This window comes from Copadichromis virginalis, unplaced genomic scaffold (assembly GCF_057382275.1).
Source record: "Copadichromis virginalis isolate Kocher_CV1m ecotype Utaka unplaced genomic scaffold, C_Virginalis_male_GT1.1 unmapped_scaffold_1, whole genome shotgun sequence".
Taxonomy (NCBI): domain Eukaryota; kingdom Metazoa; phylum Chordata; class Actinopteri; order Cichliformes; family Cichlidae; genus Copadichromis; species Copadichromis virginalis.
In genome coordinates this window covers 5,857,072-5,871,196 of record NW_028188589.1, presented here as the reverse complement: position 1 = coordinate 5,871,196, position 14,125 = coordinate 5,857,072, and the positions used below count along the sequence as shown (strand labels likewise).

Below are 14,125 nucleotides of genomic sequence, written 5' to 3'. Positions count from 1 at the left end.
TCAGAATATATAAAGCATATAAACAGTTACAGCAATATGATGCAACAAACACAGCAGCTACTGATCCAAAATACTCAAAGCTTCATAGAACTGAAACCAACATTTATTTTTAGCTCCATTCTGCTGCTGATACAGACTTTAGGTTTCTGAACATTAAACTTGTTGCTGCCTTTCATAGTGTGTAACTTGAAGGCCCTGAGTACTTTCTCCCACACTGAAAACACTGGGATGATCACATTATTTGAACATTACCTAATAAGACTGATTCAGCACAGACAGTTATGTTAAACTTTCCTAGCAGTCCTTCACAAACAGGGAACAGTCTGTCTATTCTCTCCATCTGTCAGCTGCTGCTGGCTCTTCCTCCTCCTCTTCCTCACACACTGCTGAGTTTGTCCTGGTGGATCATCAGGGCTGCAAAGCCTCACAGATGATGTGCAGCAGTGGGTCCCTCAGTCTGTCCTCACTCTGGACACTTGCAGTCGTCACACATGGAAATCAAATGCGTGATAAGCTGCAGGATTCAAACACAAGTGTAACTTATAAACACATGTTCATACTTTTATTCCACAATCAGAGAGAAAGAAACAGAGAGAGAGTGCAGGACAGACAGACAGGTGACAGTCTCAGGTGTACACACTGCTACACAACAGCACCAGAGAAGCAGGATTTAGTGTTTGTGTTATTACGAGTGTAAACAAGAAGAGTTCCAGATGGTGCAGTGGACACATGTGTGACTGCTGTGATTAAAGCATCTTTCTTTCAGCTTAACGAGTGAACCGTCAGCTCGTTCAAACACACGTTAAAGTGCGCCGAACAGAGGCAGCAATATAACACAGCTAACATTAACAGTGCAGTGGATCCTGCTTGTGCCGTGATGTTCAGGACTGCAAACCGAGCAGCATCACTGACTTTCAGCTTGTTGTGTTTGTGGATATATGACTGACTTTAATTATCCACAAAATCATCACATTCTCTGTCAGATGAAGGTCGACTATTGAACGGCGTATATTTTAAAGGCTTTAAAACCAAGTTAACGCTGAAAGTACAAACATCACTAATGTCACATAACTCTGCCGACAAGGCATAGCTATGGCTATGAAATGCTCTTTGTGTATCACTTCTTCATTATGAAAGATGTCATTAATGCACTAGTAATGTCTCATCTGGAGTATTGTTCAATCATTTGGTCAGCAGCTAATAAGGCAGATCTTAACAGACTTCAGTTAGTCCAGAATAAGGCGTCCAGATTAGTGTGAAGATGTTCATACTATACTAATATTGATAAAATGCATAATAACCTTTCTTGGCTTCCTGTACAGGCTAAAATATTCTATGGCTTACTTGTAGTTCTAAAGAAAGCAATTCTGTTAAACACACCACATTTATTCTGCTCAGCTGCAGTATCCAGATGAAATACATCATCATATTACACAGTTTTCAACAAACTGCAACTTAGTAAATGCTCGAGTTAAAAGTAACGTTTTGTAAAACTGTTACATTTAGAGCAACTTTTAAGTGGAATAAGTTGCCTTAAAAAATTAGAGAATTATTCAAAACTTCAATGAACACTTAAAAGCCGATTTACAGAGCTTTTAGTTGTTGTAAATATTGTAAGACATGATTTGTTTTTGAAATTTGTGTAATGTGCCTCAATGTTATTGATATTATTATTATTATTATTATTATTATTGATTGCTTATATTTGAACAATTGTGAAACCTCACTGTGGATGTAAGAGTGAAATTATGTGGATATCTTGAATCCACTTTATTGTGTAATATTTTATGTGAGTATTTGACGGACAGTGTTGGGAAGGTTACTTTTAAAATGTATTCCATTACAGAATACAGATTACATGCCCCAAAATGTATTCCGTTACGTTACTCAATGACAGTAACGTATTCTGAATACTTTGGATTACTTAATATATTATCATGCTTTTTACAACAACGTGAATGTACTATTGCTGTGTGATTTATTACTATTACTGAAGGTCCGCGACTCCGAACTGTAGTAAAGGGACCTCTGACTAATACGGCGGGGTCCCTGTCGGCTCGTAGCCGAAAAATAGCTTTACTTTGTTGTGTGGGTCAACTTTTCTTGCGAGAGACAGAGAGAGGCGTTGAAAGACTGCTCCAACGGAACTTATTGTTTCGGAGGAAAACACGAACACGGTTTACAGTCGAGTCTTAATAGCTTACTTACAGCTGGGCTCGTCAGGCACTCTTCTTGGCTGCAGTGGTTATTATTATATTTACATGCCTCCAGCTCCCATTTTTCCTCAATGACAACTCGTACCTTTCCACTCCCCTTTTTCTCCCTCCTCGCTCACAGACCCATAACGTGTATGGCAGTCCATTCTCCCTGCAACACGGACTACACTGCCCATGATGCTACATTCTTTAGAGCTATGCTTGTAGCATTCTGCCTTTTAGCTTAGCACAACAACAACAACAACGAAAAGGTGCTCTCTCACCCAGGAAACACACAGTCGCAGAGAGAGAGAGCGTTGCCCTGTAACCATGGCAACCGTAACGCTGCCGCCTGGAACAACAGCTGTCAAACAAAACCCAAACAGTCCTGACCCGCGACAAAATGAAACAGGAAAGTACCGCAGTGTAATCAATTTATTTCAACCATGTAACTGTATTCTGAATACCACCTTTTTAATCGGTAACTGTAATGGAATACAGTTACTCATATTTTGTATTTTAAATACGTAACGGCGGTACATGTATTCCGTTACTCCCCAACACTGTTGACGGAAGACGAGCAACATCTGTTGTGGAAGCTAACGGGGTTCCTTTAGAATAAACAAACATAGGATTTATTATCACTGAATAATTCTGTATAAATCTATACAAATTATAGAAATATGTAATAGGAAACAACAAAATAATCTAAATTATAAAATTGTGTGTGTGTGTGTGTGTGTGTGTGTGTGCATGATTTTAGTGTTTGAACAGTCATGAATTATCTTTAACAGCAGGTTGGATGTAATGTGTTAGAACTACCAGCAGGTGGGGATAAGAGACCTTTAAGGTGTTTGGTGCCACGCTCCACCTTCAGGTTTAAAACTAGTGTTAATGGAGTTTGAAGGTTGAGTTTGTTCCACGACTGCATTTCACTCACTGCCTCTGTTTGTATCTCTGTCACTGCAGGACCAACATGGAGCCAGAAGTCAGCGCTCTCAGGAGGCCGACAAACCTCACAGAAGAAAGGGAGAGAAAAAACACACCTGTGACGAGTGTGGGAAGGGTTTTACTGTGAGGGCTTCACTAAAACAGCATCAGGTCATCCACACTGGAGAGAGACCGTTCAGCTGTGACTTGTGTGGAAAGTCTTTTTCCATGAAGGGTTCCCTAAAAACACACCAACTCATCCACAGTGGAGTTAAAGCGTACAGCTGTGATCAGTGTGGCAGAGCTTTTACTCAAAGTAGCCACTTACAGAGTCATCTAGTTACCCACTCTGGAATTAAGGCATACAGCTGTGACGAGTGTGGGATGGAGTTTACTGTGAAGGCTTCACTAAAACAGCATCAGGTCATCCACACTGGAGAGAGCCCGTTCAGCTGTGACTTGTGTGGAAAGTCTTTTTCCATGAAGGATTCCCTAAAAAAACACCAACTCATCCACAGTGGAGTTAAAGCGTACAGCTGTGATCAGTGTGGCAGAGCTTTTACTCACAGTAGCAACTTACAGAGGCATCTAGTTACCCACTCTGGAATTAAGCCATACAGCTGTGATCAGTGTGGCAGAGCTTTTACTCGCAGTAGCCACTTACAGAGTCATCTAGTTACCCACTCTGGAATTAAGCCATACAGCTGTGATCAGTGTGGCAGAGCTTTTACTCAAAGTAGCAGCTTACAGAGGCATCTAGTTACCCACTCTGGAATTAAGCCATACAGCTGTGATCAGTGTGGCAGAGTTTTTACTCAAAGTAGCAGCTTACAGAGTCATCTAGTTACCCACTCTGGAATTAAGGCATACAGCTGTGACGAGTGTGGGATGGAGTTTACTCTGAAGGCTTCACTAAAACAGCATCAGGTCATCCACACTGGAGAGAGACCGTTCAGCTGTGACTTGTGTGGAAAGTCTTTTTCCTTCAAGGTTTCCCTAAAAAAACACCAACTCATCCACAGTGGAGTTAAAGCGTACAGCTGTGATCAGTGTGGCAGAGCTTTTACTCAAAGTAGCCACTTACAGAGTCATCTAGTTACCCACTCTGGAATTAAGGCATACAGCTGTGATCAGTGTGGCAGAGCTTTTCCTCACAGTAGCAGCTTACAGAGGCATCTAGTTACCCACTCTGGAATTAAGCCATACAGCTGTGACATCTGTGGAAAAAGTTTCAGCCAGAGAGGGCACCGAAATGAACACCTACGCATTCACACCAGACATGATGTGTACTGCTGTGAACAGTGTGGCAAATACTTTACAACAGACGCAGACTTACAACGACACATGTTTACCCACACTGAGGAGAGACTTTATCAATGTGACCTGTGTGAGAAGACTTTTAAAGCTCCACATCACCTGAGACGACACCAACAGATCCACACCAGAAAGAGACTCTACAAGTGCAGCTACTGTGAGGTATGTATTTATATTGTTATCTTGTCATTTTAGCCTGACTGTTTGGAACAACTCTGCTCATTAAACTGTGTTAGCATGTTAGCAATTCTACTGCATGGAAAAGCAGCTCTGAGTGATTATTCAGATTTTCCTTTCAGTTATGATTTTAGTATTACTGTAGTATTATGGTGGTAGTATTGTAGTTATTGCAGCCAGTAAACTGAGTGTGTTAACTGAAACAGTCAAATGTAGTTGGACGTCTGCAGAGATGCTCTTTATTTCAGGCGACGTTCAGGATACAAATGTTGAAGGACTGACTTACACTGTCTTTGTGTCTTTGTTTAGAAGCAGAGCGACACAGATGGATCCAGTTCTCAACCCTGTCATCACTGTGGTGGTGGGAAAGACTTTCATTGTGACCTCTGTGGAAAAACTTTCAGTCGGCAAAAGACCCTAAAACTACATCAACGTAGACACACTGGAGACCAACGGAAATACTGCAAAGAATGTGGGAGAAGCTTCACCACATCAAGTGAGTTAAAACGACATGAACTGATTCACAGTGGGGTTAAAAAGCACCTCTGTGATCAGTGTGGGTCATCCTTCACCACTGAAGGTCAGCTTAAAACACACAAACGAGTCCACACAGGAGAGAAACCACACAAGTGCAGACACTGTGAGAGAAGCTTCTCACATTCAAGTACTTGTAACAGGCATGAACGTGCACACATGGAAGGAAACTACAGCTGTGACCAGTGTGACAAGAGCTTCAGGAATCTCAGTTCATACTCTGCACACAAACGATCCCACGTTACTAATAAACTGTTTCACTGTTACCAATGTGCCCAAACATTCACCTCATTGTCTGCTCTGTGCAAACATCAGCGCGATCACTCAGGGCTGAAATCACTCCCATCACTGGATCACAGTGAATCTGAAGACACAGAAAGATCCTCTGGTTTCTGTGTCAGACTCAAAAAGCTTGAGATCAGGCTCCACAGAGTTCAGATAGAATCATTTAAACTTGTGTTGAACTGAACTGGTTGCTGGGCTGAACTTCTACATAATACAGATCTACATGGGATCTTCTTTTCTGTTGTTTTACTGAGTCAGTTTTGTCCTTTTTTCTCTGTCCTGGTTTTGCTCATCTGTAAATGATTGAAACTCAGTCAAATAGTTCATTGTTCTCCAGCAAAACGTTTTGGAAACTCATGTTTAACCTTTGAAACTCTGACATGTTTTAGCACACAAGGCTTCATCGGGGAGTTCACTCATGATTGGACCATGAGAACAAAGGTTTTTAGTTCTTTCAAAGAGAGTCTTGGAGATGTTTGATGTTTCTGTTTTTCTGAAACCACCTGAAAGAAAAACTATTTTTCTTGCTTTATGTATGTTGTGAATTTTAGCACTACGGTTAGCATTTACAGGATATTGTTTTTGATGATATTATACAAAGGACCCTGTTTCTGCAATGCCCTTTGTTTTAAACTTCATTCCCTCTTCTTGTGACCCCACGGCAACTTCCTTTGGCCTGCTAGTCTGGAAAATCCAACAGTTCATCTATATGTAAAGAAGGCACTTAAACTGGAACAGGCATAGCTGCATTGATCCTGCCGTGGGACAGTGCATTCTTCAGTGCAGCCTGCTAAAAGATCACACACCATTGATTACGTGCCTTTAGGTATATATGGTTAAACATTTCCTAATGCAAATAACTACATGTAGTATTCTACCATGTGCAAACTTATATCACTAAAGGATTCTAACTGTCTAGTGTTTAATGGACCTGTCAAAAGTATGTTGAGATTATAGAAGGCCCCTTTCAGAGCTAGGGGGAACTTCCTTATATGGTTGTAACTTGTAACTTGAAACTTGCTGACACACGAACCCTTCTGCCTATAAAACTGTTGCACAGAGAATAAACTTTGAGTCAGTTTGGAATGACAACCTAGAACAGTCTCCGCGTCTTCTTGTTCTTCCAAACTGCTCCCGGTACTCCGGCCGGTACCGTGATTAACCGTTGATCATGCATGAGAATATTTTAATTTTGTTATATGTTAAAGGATGAACTCTGCTTATTGGTGCCCACTTTCCTTCAATGTAGTGTGGAAGTTTTTAATGTTTCTTCATCTGTGATGTTCTTGAATGTGTTCACGTGAAGATGGTACAAATAAACTGTCCTTTCAGCTTTAGCTCCTAATTTATTCATTATTTATGGATGTAGCACAGCAGCCGTCTCTTGATTAACACATGGAGGGCTCGGGATCTGATGGTGTCGTCTCCCTAATTTGCCCACTCAGTAAATCTCACTCATGGCCAAGAAATTGAAATAAACCTTGTTTCCCTGCTGGATAGTGATCCACTGTAACTCTGCTCCTCCTTCCTGTTTAGGATTTCTGTGGCTGAAGTAAAATTCCCTCCATCCATCACTTATCCCAGCTAACCCAAAGTGAAATAAAGTTTTGCTGGTCTTAAAAAAGCATTACAATAATGGGCATTACCAATGCAAACTGAATGATACAGAAGATGAAAGAAGAGACTTTGATCAGTTAATAAAGCTCATGATCTGGATTCATTGTGGCTGCTACACAGATACTTCTGGGTCACTTCTCTCAGTTAGGAACCTTCCTCACCAAACTGACTGTTGGACCACACCCCTGGTTTCATGAGAAAATGTTTCAGCCATGATTTCTCTTCCTGTATTTCAGAGTAAAGACTGAAGTGACAAATGGAAGCATGTTTAAAAACACAATGTGAGAGAGACGTTGAGGTCCTTAGAAGTTACCCTGGGTTTTTCTGTCACCCTGCTAGATGTTACACACCTTGTTATTGGACTGATTTCTACTGCTGGACTACTCCTGTGGAGAGTAACAATACTCTTACTAATTAGCTCTCTTTCACACCTTTGGGGATATTTATTTTTGTGTTTGCAGCGCTGTGAGCCAGAACAGCGAGAGAAAAATCTGCAACAGCGACGAGCCGAATGCTTACGTGAATCGCAGCAGCTGCACATGTGCTACGCTGAATTAGAGGATATCTTTGCTCTGGATTTCTATTTCTACTTTTTCATTTCTATATGATTCTTCTTGCATCTAAACAAAGATGATTCAATTTGCTAAATGTTGATGGCTCTTCGTGCTCAGGTGTAAATGAGACGTAATATTTGCTCTTGGTTTGGTTCTCCTGTACAGAACCTTGCAGTACAACAGAAACCTAAAAACATTATTTGTAGTTGTTATTCTTAGTTGTTCTGCTGCCTAAATACCACAGGGTCTGATTATGAAGTTATTGAGCTGCACATACGTTACGACCTGCTTAAGTTCGAGGTCACAGCGTCTGTAGAGCAGCTGGAACATAATGAAGTCTACAAGGTTAAAGTTTTCTCTTCAGTTATTGTTCTTTCTGCTGCTTGGTTTGATGGATCTGAGAGCTTTTGTTTTTATTATTGTTATTATAATTATCATTAATATTTTACTCTCTAGAAGCTTTAAAATAGTGTTTGTGTTTGAAAAAATTGATTTAAGAATTGAACAGAAACATCTGTCCTTCTGAAAATCGCCCAAAGGCACGGAGACAAAGTCAAAGGATGCAACCTGTAACTTTCTCTTCCTTCATGTCAGGACCATCATCCATGATTTATATAAAATGCATATAGCAACAGTAGCACTTTAGTTTGGACTTTATGATTTCTGTAACTGGAAAATATTATTTTGTTTAAAGACAGAAGTGACCGCATAGTTGCAACATCAAAGGGAAATATTAATTAATTAGCATCAAGTATATTTGTTGCTTAAGCGTTTGCACTATAACTTAAGTAGGATTATAACTTTTAAGGAAGGAAAGATTTCAGATATTTAGTTCACTGTTTCAGTTATTTTATATGAAATTAAAACATTTACGTTGGTCAAATATGATGCTCTAAATCAAATAAAAGTTTGAAAATAAATGATGTATTTTTAAATGCTGCAACAAATGTTCACAAAAAGTAACTATAATTAAAACCAGTTAAACAAAATCAAATGTTTGAATCATGCTTAACCAAATGCCAGGCTGGAGAGCTGAACCTAAAGTATACGTAGAAAGATTTCAACATCTGAGCAGTTTTTAATGTTTTTATCACATATAAATGTCACAGCAGTGGGTCCTGGCCCAATGCTTTGTGTTTTTGGTTTTCTTTGACTCTTGTTTTTCTTGGTTTTTGTTCTTCTTATTTATCAGGCTCTCGGTAATCTTAGTTCTCCCTCCCTCAGTGTTCATTTCAGCCTGTGTTTAGTTTCTGTTCCCGTGTCCCACGTTTCATCGTTTCATGTCGAGTCAGCCCTGTCTCTCTGTTTCCTGTGTCTCCCCAGTCAGCCCCGCCTCCCTCGGGCACTCATGTGTGATACAGAGTAATAAACCTGACTACATTTGCTACACTCTTTATTACCTGTTACTTTAAAATTCATACACTAATTATGTCTGCCCATCTCTCTAATGTGAAGGTCAAAGGTCAACATCCCAGTGACATAAGAATAATCCCAAAGGGGCAAAGGCAGCGGTTAATTTAGCACATTTAGCATTAAGGGTACAGCAAGGATATACTTTTACTTATTGTGGCAGGGGTGTGGTCTCTGGCCTGCTGCAGTGGAGGCTGGTGGCGGGACGTTGGACGGCACAGGTGAGGGTGATGGAGCTCATGACTCTCCCCTTTATAGTGACGGAGGAGACTGGCGTGGGGGAAGCGTGTAGTGGAGGAAGCCGAGGAGAGAGCTGGTTTCTGGCTACAAAGACGGCGTCAAACCAGAAAAGATTGCTCGTGGTCAAATAATGTGTCAATCAGCTGTGAATCAAACTGTGTGTGGCTCAGTTCATGTCACAGTGTTGTTTAGTATATCTTCACTTGTCTCACTCTCCTTCTGTTCTGTCCATCAGGACGATCCTCAGCGCTTACACAGATCCTCCATCGATGTTTTGGATCCAATCAGTGATCAGTTCTACGAGGAGGCCTGGATGTTCACCAGCGCTCGCTACACCTCCATCTACCAGAAGGTGAGTGTACTCCTTTGTACTCAGATTAACATTTTACTTCTTAAAATACATTTTCATATATGAGCTTTCTATTATTTCATGGGCCATTTAATCAATATTAAAATTACAAGCATATCAACAAAGGTGAAGCTGGTTTTTTCCACTTGCTGTCACACAGTCATGGAGGAATACAATAAATACATAATCAGTCATAGATCCTGAACAATGACATTAAAAGAAAGTCTGTGGCTCTAAAAACTAAACAGTATAAAGACATGCTCCAAGCTGCTGTTTCTCTCCTACTCCTCTAGGTTTTCCACTGTCGGCCATCCAGCGATGCTGGAGGGCTACCTGGCCAATGCTGGCCTACACAAAGAGGTCCCGGCTCGGAGGAGCTGAAGAAGATCCTTGCCTTCCTCGTCAGTTTCCTCTTCAGTTCCTATCCCAACAAAACCTTCTTGCACCTATTAGCTCCAAAGAGGCTATGGTGCCCGTGGAGGTCTGGACCTGAGGCCTGTGCTCATCACGTGGATAGAAAACACTCTGACACCATTCTGGAGGTCTGATGGGACTCTGACCAAAACACAGATGAAATAAAACTTGTGGCTGGAGCTTTTAAAATGACTTTTTCACCTCATAGATTAATGCTCATGATTGCATGTTAGCCAGACAGCATCTCCCCAAGGTGAAACTCTCAGGAGACATTTACTCTTAAACTGTAATCTGGTTGAGACTACTTGAGGAGATCTTAGTAGCGAGTATGTGGATTTAGTCTCTTCACCAACAGCAGACAGACCCATGCCAAGAAAGCAGACATGTTCTCAAAGAAAGCCGAGAGCAGAGATTGGAAAAAGCTAAAAAGCTGCAGCTTCAGACGACTATCTGCCTGTAAGGCTGAAAAAGTCCAGTTACGCTCTATTTTGGAAAAGCTCCCAGTTTTGGTGACCTGGACTTTTATTTCCCCTCTTCTGCTACAGATGTTGACTGTGACCTCAGAGGCCAACTGGACCACACAGCTGCAGCAGGAGTGAGGGAGAGGAGTCTTCATCCAGCTTCAAAGAAAACATCCAGGTAAAGTGACGTGGATCAGCGGATAAAGCCGTCTCCACTTTCAAAGGAGATCCTCTGAGAGAGAGACTCTCTGAGCCATTTTAGCCTCAAATTATAGGACTTTATAGTACAGCAACACTTTTAAAGGACAAAAATAACATAAACTGTGACTGTAATACAAACAAAGTATTGCATGTGTTTTTAAAAGTGTTCCTCCGATGGGCAGGATATCACTATTAGACTGTCCCACCAGCCAACTTCAACAAGAGACCACAGCAGCATTCAGTGATCAGCACAGATGTTCCTCTAACACTCAGCATCTGATCCCTGTTGGTCTGTGTGCTTCTGCTTTTGCTCAGTTAGAAACCCTGCAGCAACCCGACCCAAAACTGTGTCTTCTTGTTGGCCTCAACGTTGAAGTGTCAAACGTCCAACATCTGGAAAGGAAACCACGCCAGTGTACTGTGATGTTTCACCAACATGTGGCAGACGCTGGTCCTGCCTTTCATGCTGACATCAGCAGAGAGCCCCGCCTACCTCAAAGCCTCCCCTGTCATGTATTGATCAGGATGATTATGAAGATGAGCGAGTGCAAATAAGACTGTAAAAGTCCACGAGCAGAATGTTTGGATGCTTTCTAATGATTCATGAATATCATGAGAGTGTTTGTGTGTTTTGTCTTTTCTTTGCTGACGTTTGTTACTAACAAAGACAATTTACGCTCTGTGTGTGTTTTCATCCTTACCAGCCGCACTCTAACTGCAATGAAGGAAACAAACTGTAGAAATGGTCGACTCAGTGACTTCATAAAATATTGAAGTGGTTCAGGTAGAGCCAGTTTTTAAATGACCATGAACACTGAGCGTATTGTATCTGTACAGCATGTTTTTCTATTAGACAGATTTGTAACAGAGGCCTTGCTCTCAGTAAGTTTGAAATCCTTTTCTGATTTCTTTTGTAATCTCTGATCTTTGTGTATCCTGCTCAGTTTGCATGCTGCCTGTAGGAGTTTCTGTCTTTGTATTTGAAGAGAATTCATTGAATATACTCAGCTGCTTCCCTTTGGTGCCTCACACATCACTGAAGTTTTTCAGTGTCCAGTTATTTGTTTTTAATAGCTGTTTGAATTCTCTGTATGTTTGACCCTGTAGACTGTTTAATGGACTGCTCGTCTTCCTGTTTGTAACCACTGCCTGTTTAGGACTAAAGATTTGGATTTTTGACTTGAACACAGCCTCTGCGTGTTGTCCCTTTGTGTCCTCGTCCTCTGTGAATGTGTCACAGATGTTTCCATGATAATAACACAGCTTTCCCACAGTGGCTTGCAGCAGCATTTATTCACAGCACATTTGAGAAAGGTTCAGATTAACTCGATGAGTTTATATTCAGAATGATTCTGACAGTGGGCCACTGTGAATTGTGATCTTTCATCAGGTCAATGTTTAAGTTCAGTATTTCAAAGCAGGAGCTATGAACAGTCATCATGTTGGCATTAGAATTATTATTATTATTAATCATTATTAATAATGTCGTTACTCATGTATAACTTTGATTAGTATACATGAATTTTATCAATAGTAAAAATAATGAATAATTCATGTATAACTTTTATTGTGTTTTGTATATTAATTATATTTAAATAGAGATGTTGACCCTGTCTCTACAGTAGCATCAGTGTAACATACATTATTGGTCCAAGCTGTCATAAATGGGGAGCCTGATCCTTTATTATGAAAACATGACGAGTATTTTTCTTGTCAGTTGGGAAGAAGTTGGTCTTTTTTTCCTTCTTTTTGCTCAGTTTGTCTTTTCTTTGATAATTGAAACTCTGATCAAACCTACTCATGTTCACAGCATGTAAAAGCAGCTGACAGTCCGTGGCATTGTTGTTTGTAGAGGTGCAGTGTAGTGGGAGCATAGATCAAAAGAAAACAGTAACATTTATGTAATAAAACATCTGAATGAAAATGAACAGGCCCTTTATGAACTTCAAAGGGATCTGAAAACAACACTTTTTAAAAGAGTATCTTGGGGTGTAGGTGGTCAAAATAGAAAACTGAGCTGAGACTCTAAGTTCAATCCATCCATTGGTTTTTACTTAGGAGGAAGAAATGTCAGGCTGGTGCAGGCTGGTTAGGTGCATGTGGTTATCTTTACCTAAATGAGTTCACTTTGTGGCTGCCAGGTTGGGCAGAAGTACCTGTCCCCTGTTAGGCTTAGCAAGGTTCTCCAGGAGTTTCTCCATGGGTAGAGCTTCTAGCTCCTCCAGCACATCTGTGGCCGTGCAGGCTGCCACTTTCTTGGTTGCTCTTTTTACCCCACTGGTGGATGAGCTGCAATGGTCTCCATTTGTCCCATATGTGTTTACTTCTTCTTCTTTTGCATATTAAACACATTATTCTGTTTCTATGTATTTGCTATGATTTGCTATTTGTTAAGTAACATTGCTTCACTCACTATGCCGGGATTGTGTGTGGAAGCATTCAGTTGCTGGCAAATCAAACATTCTGCAAATGAAGCTGAATACTCAGTTACATGTTTCTTTACATTTTATTATGTTACAGATTAAGTCATTTGTTCTTACTTTGTTTGTCTTTTCAGTCTTCATGAGGGTCAGGTGTGGGGAAACGCCCGCCCGGCATTTCCTCATTTTAAAGTCCTGCTGATGTCACACATGACATCAGCAGGTCAAACCAAGTGGAGGGGTTTGTTTGTCCATAGAGATGCTTCCTTTTGTTTGTTTTAAGGTTTAAATGGATTTGTTGAATGTGTTTCTTTTCATCAATACTGCCATTTAGTTGTGTAAATGTGCATGTTAGAAGTGTGAAGAGGTTTTGTGTTTAGAAATGTATAGAAACCAATCCTTTACTGACAGCATGTCTGATGGAAATAAGTGCAGATTATGTATGAAGTCTAACTGCACACAGTAACTGTGTAACAATAAGGACTTAACAGCGCCCTCTGCTGGAGTGTTTCAGTACTGCGTTAACTAGAATACACCACCTCCTCCTCACACCACCTGCTACAGCTCTACTCTTCTATGACTACAGTCATCCACAGCACTGATGTGAGGTCACATGGTTCATATGTAAGGAGCACAGCTGACCTCAGGTCAGTTTAATGACTGTGAGCAGCAGCTGTGTTATTGTCACTGTGACAGGGAGACACTCTCAGACACAGCGCTCATGTCAGCTTGTTCTCATGCAGGAGGATCAGGAGCTCCATGTTTGTCTTTCTGTTTGAATCATGATGTGTTTGTGCCATCAGAGTCTGTCATGAGTACTCAGGGTTTCACAGCAGCTCTTCTGGATGCTGACGAGGACTCCAACCTCATGTTTCACCTCTCTGAGCTTCTGATGTCTGTGAACACTCGTGTTTCTTCTCTGGGCTCATCTGGACAAAAACACCTTTCTGTGTTTGGCTGCAGCCTCATTCTGACTGACAGGAAGTGTGTTATCCATGAGCTGCACTTCTGTGAGGAAGTTTCC

At 40.9% G+C, this 14,125-nt stretch overlaps 1 protein-coding gene across 1 annotated transcript; it reads left to right on the top strand.

Moving 5' to 3' along the window:
* The first annotated feature begins 9,192 nt into the window (after window positions 1-9,192).
* LOC146679656 (phospholipase D1-like) lies at window positions 9,193-11,866 on the top strand. The gene is made up of 3 exons (XM_085450119.1): window positions 9,193-9,608; window positions 9,899-10,147; window positions 10,565-11,866. The coding sequence occupies exons 1-3, from the start codon at window positions 9,387-9,389 to the stop codon at window positions 10,616-10,618; spliced, it is 525 nt and encodes a 174-aa protein (XP_085306245.1). The 5' UTR covers window positions 9,193-9,386; the 3' UTR covers window positions 10,619-11,866.
* The last annotated feature ends 2,259 nt before the right edge of the window (window positions 11,867-14,125 follow it).

Bases quoted from the DNA above. Each gene is read 5' to 3' on its own strand.
- LOC146679656 (XM_085450119.1), top strand. From the start codon at position 9,387: ATGTGTCAATCAGCTGTGAATCAAACTGTGTGTGGCTCAGTTCATGTC. The intron at 9,609-9,898 runs GTGAGTGTACTC...CTACTCCTCTAG, and splicing joins ACACCTCCATCTACCAGAAG to GTTTTCCACTGTCGGCCATC. The intron at 10,148-10,564 runs GTCTGATGGGAC...CTTCTGCTACAG, and splicing joins ACTCTGACACCATTCTGGAG to ATGTTGACTGTGACCTCAGA.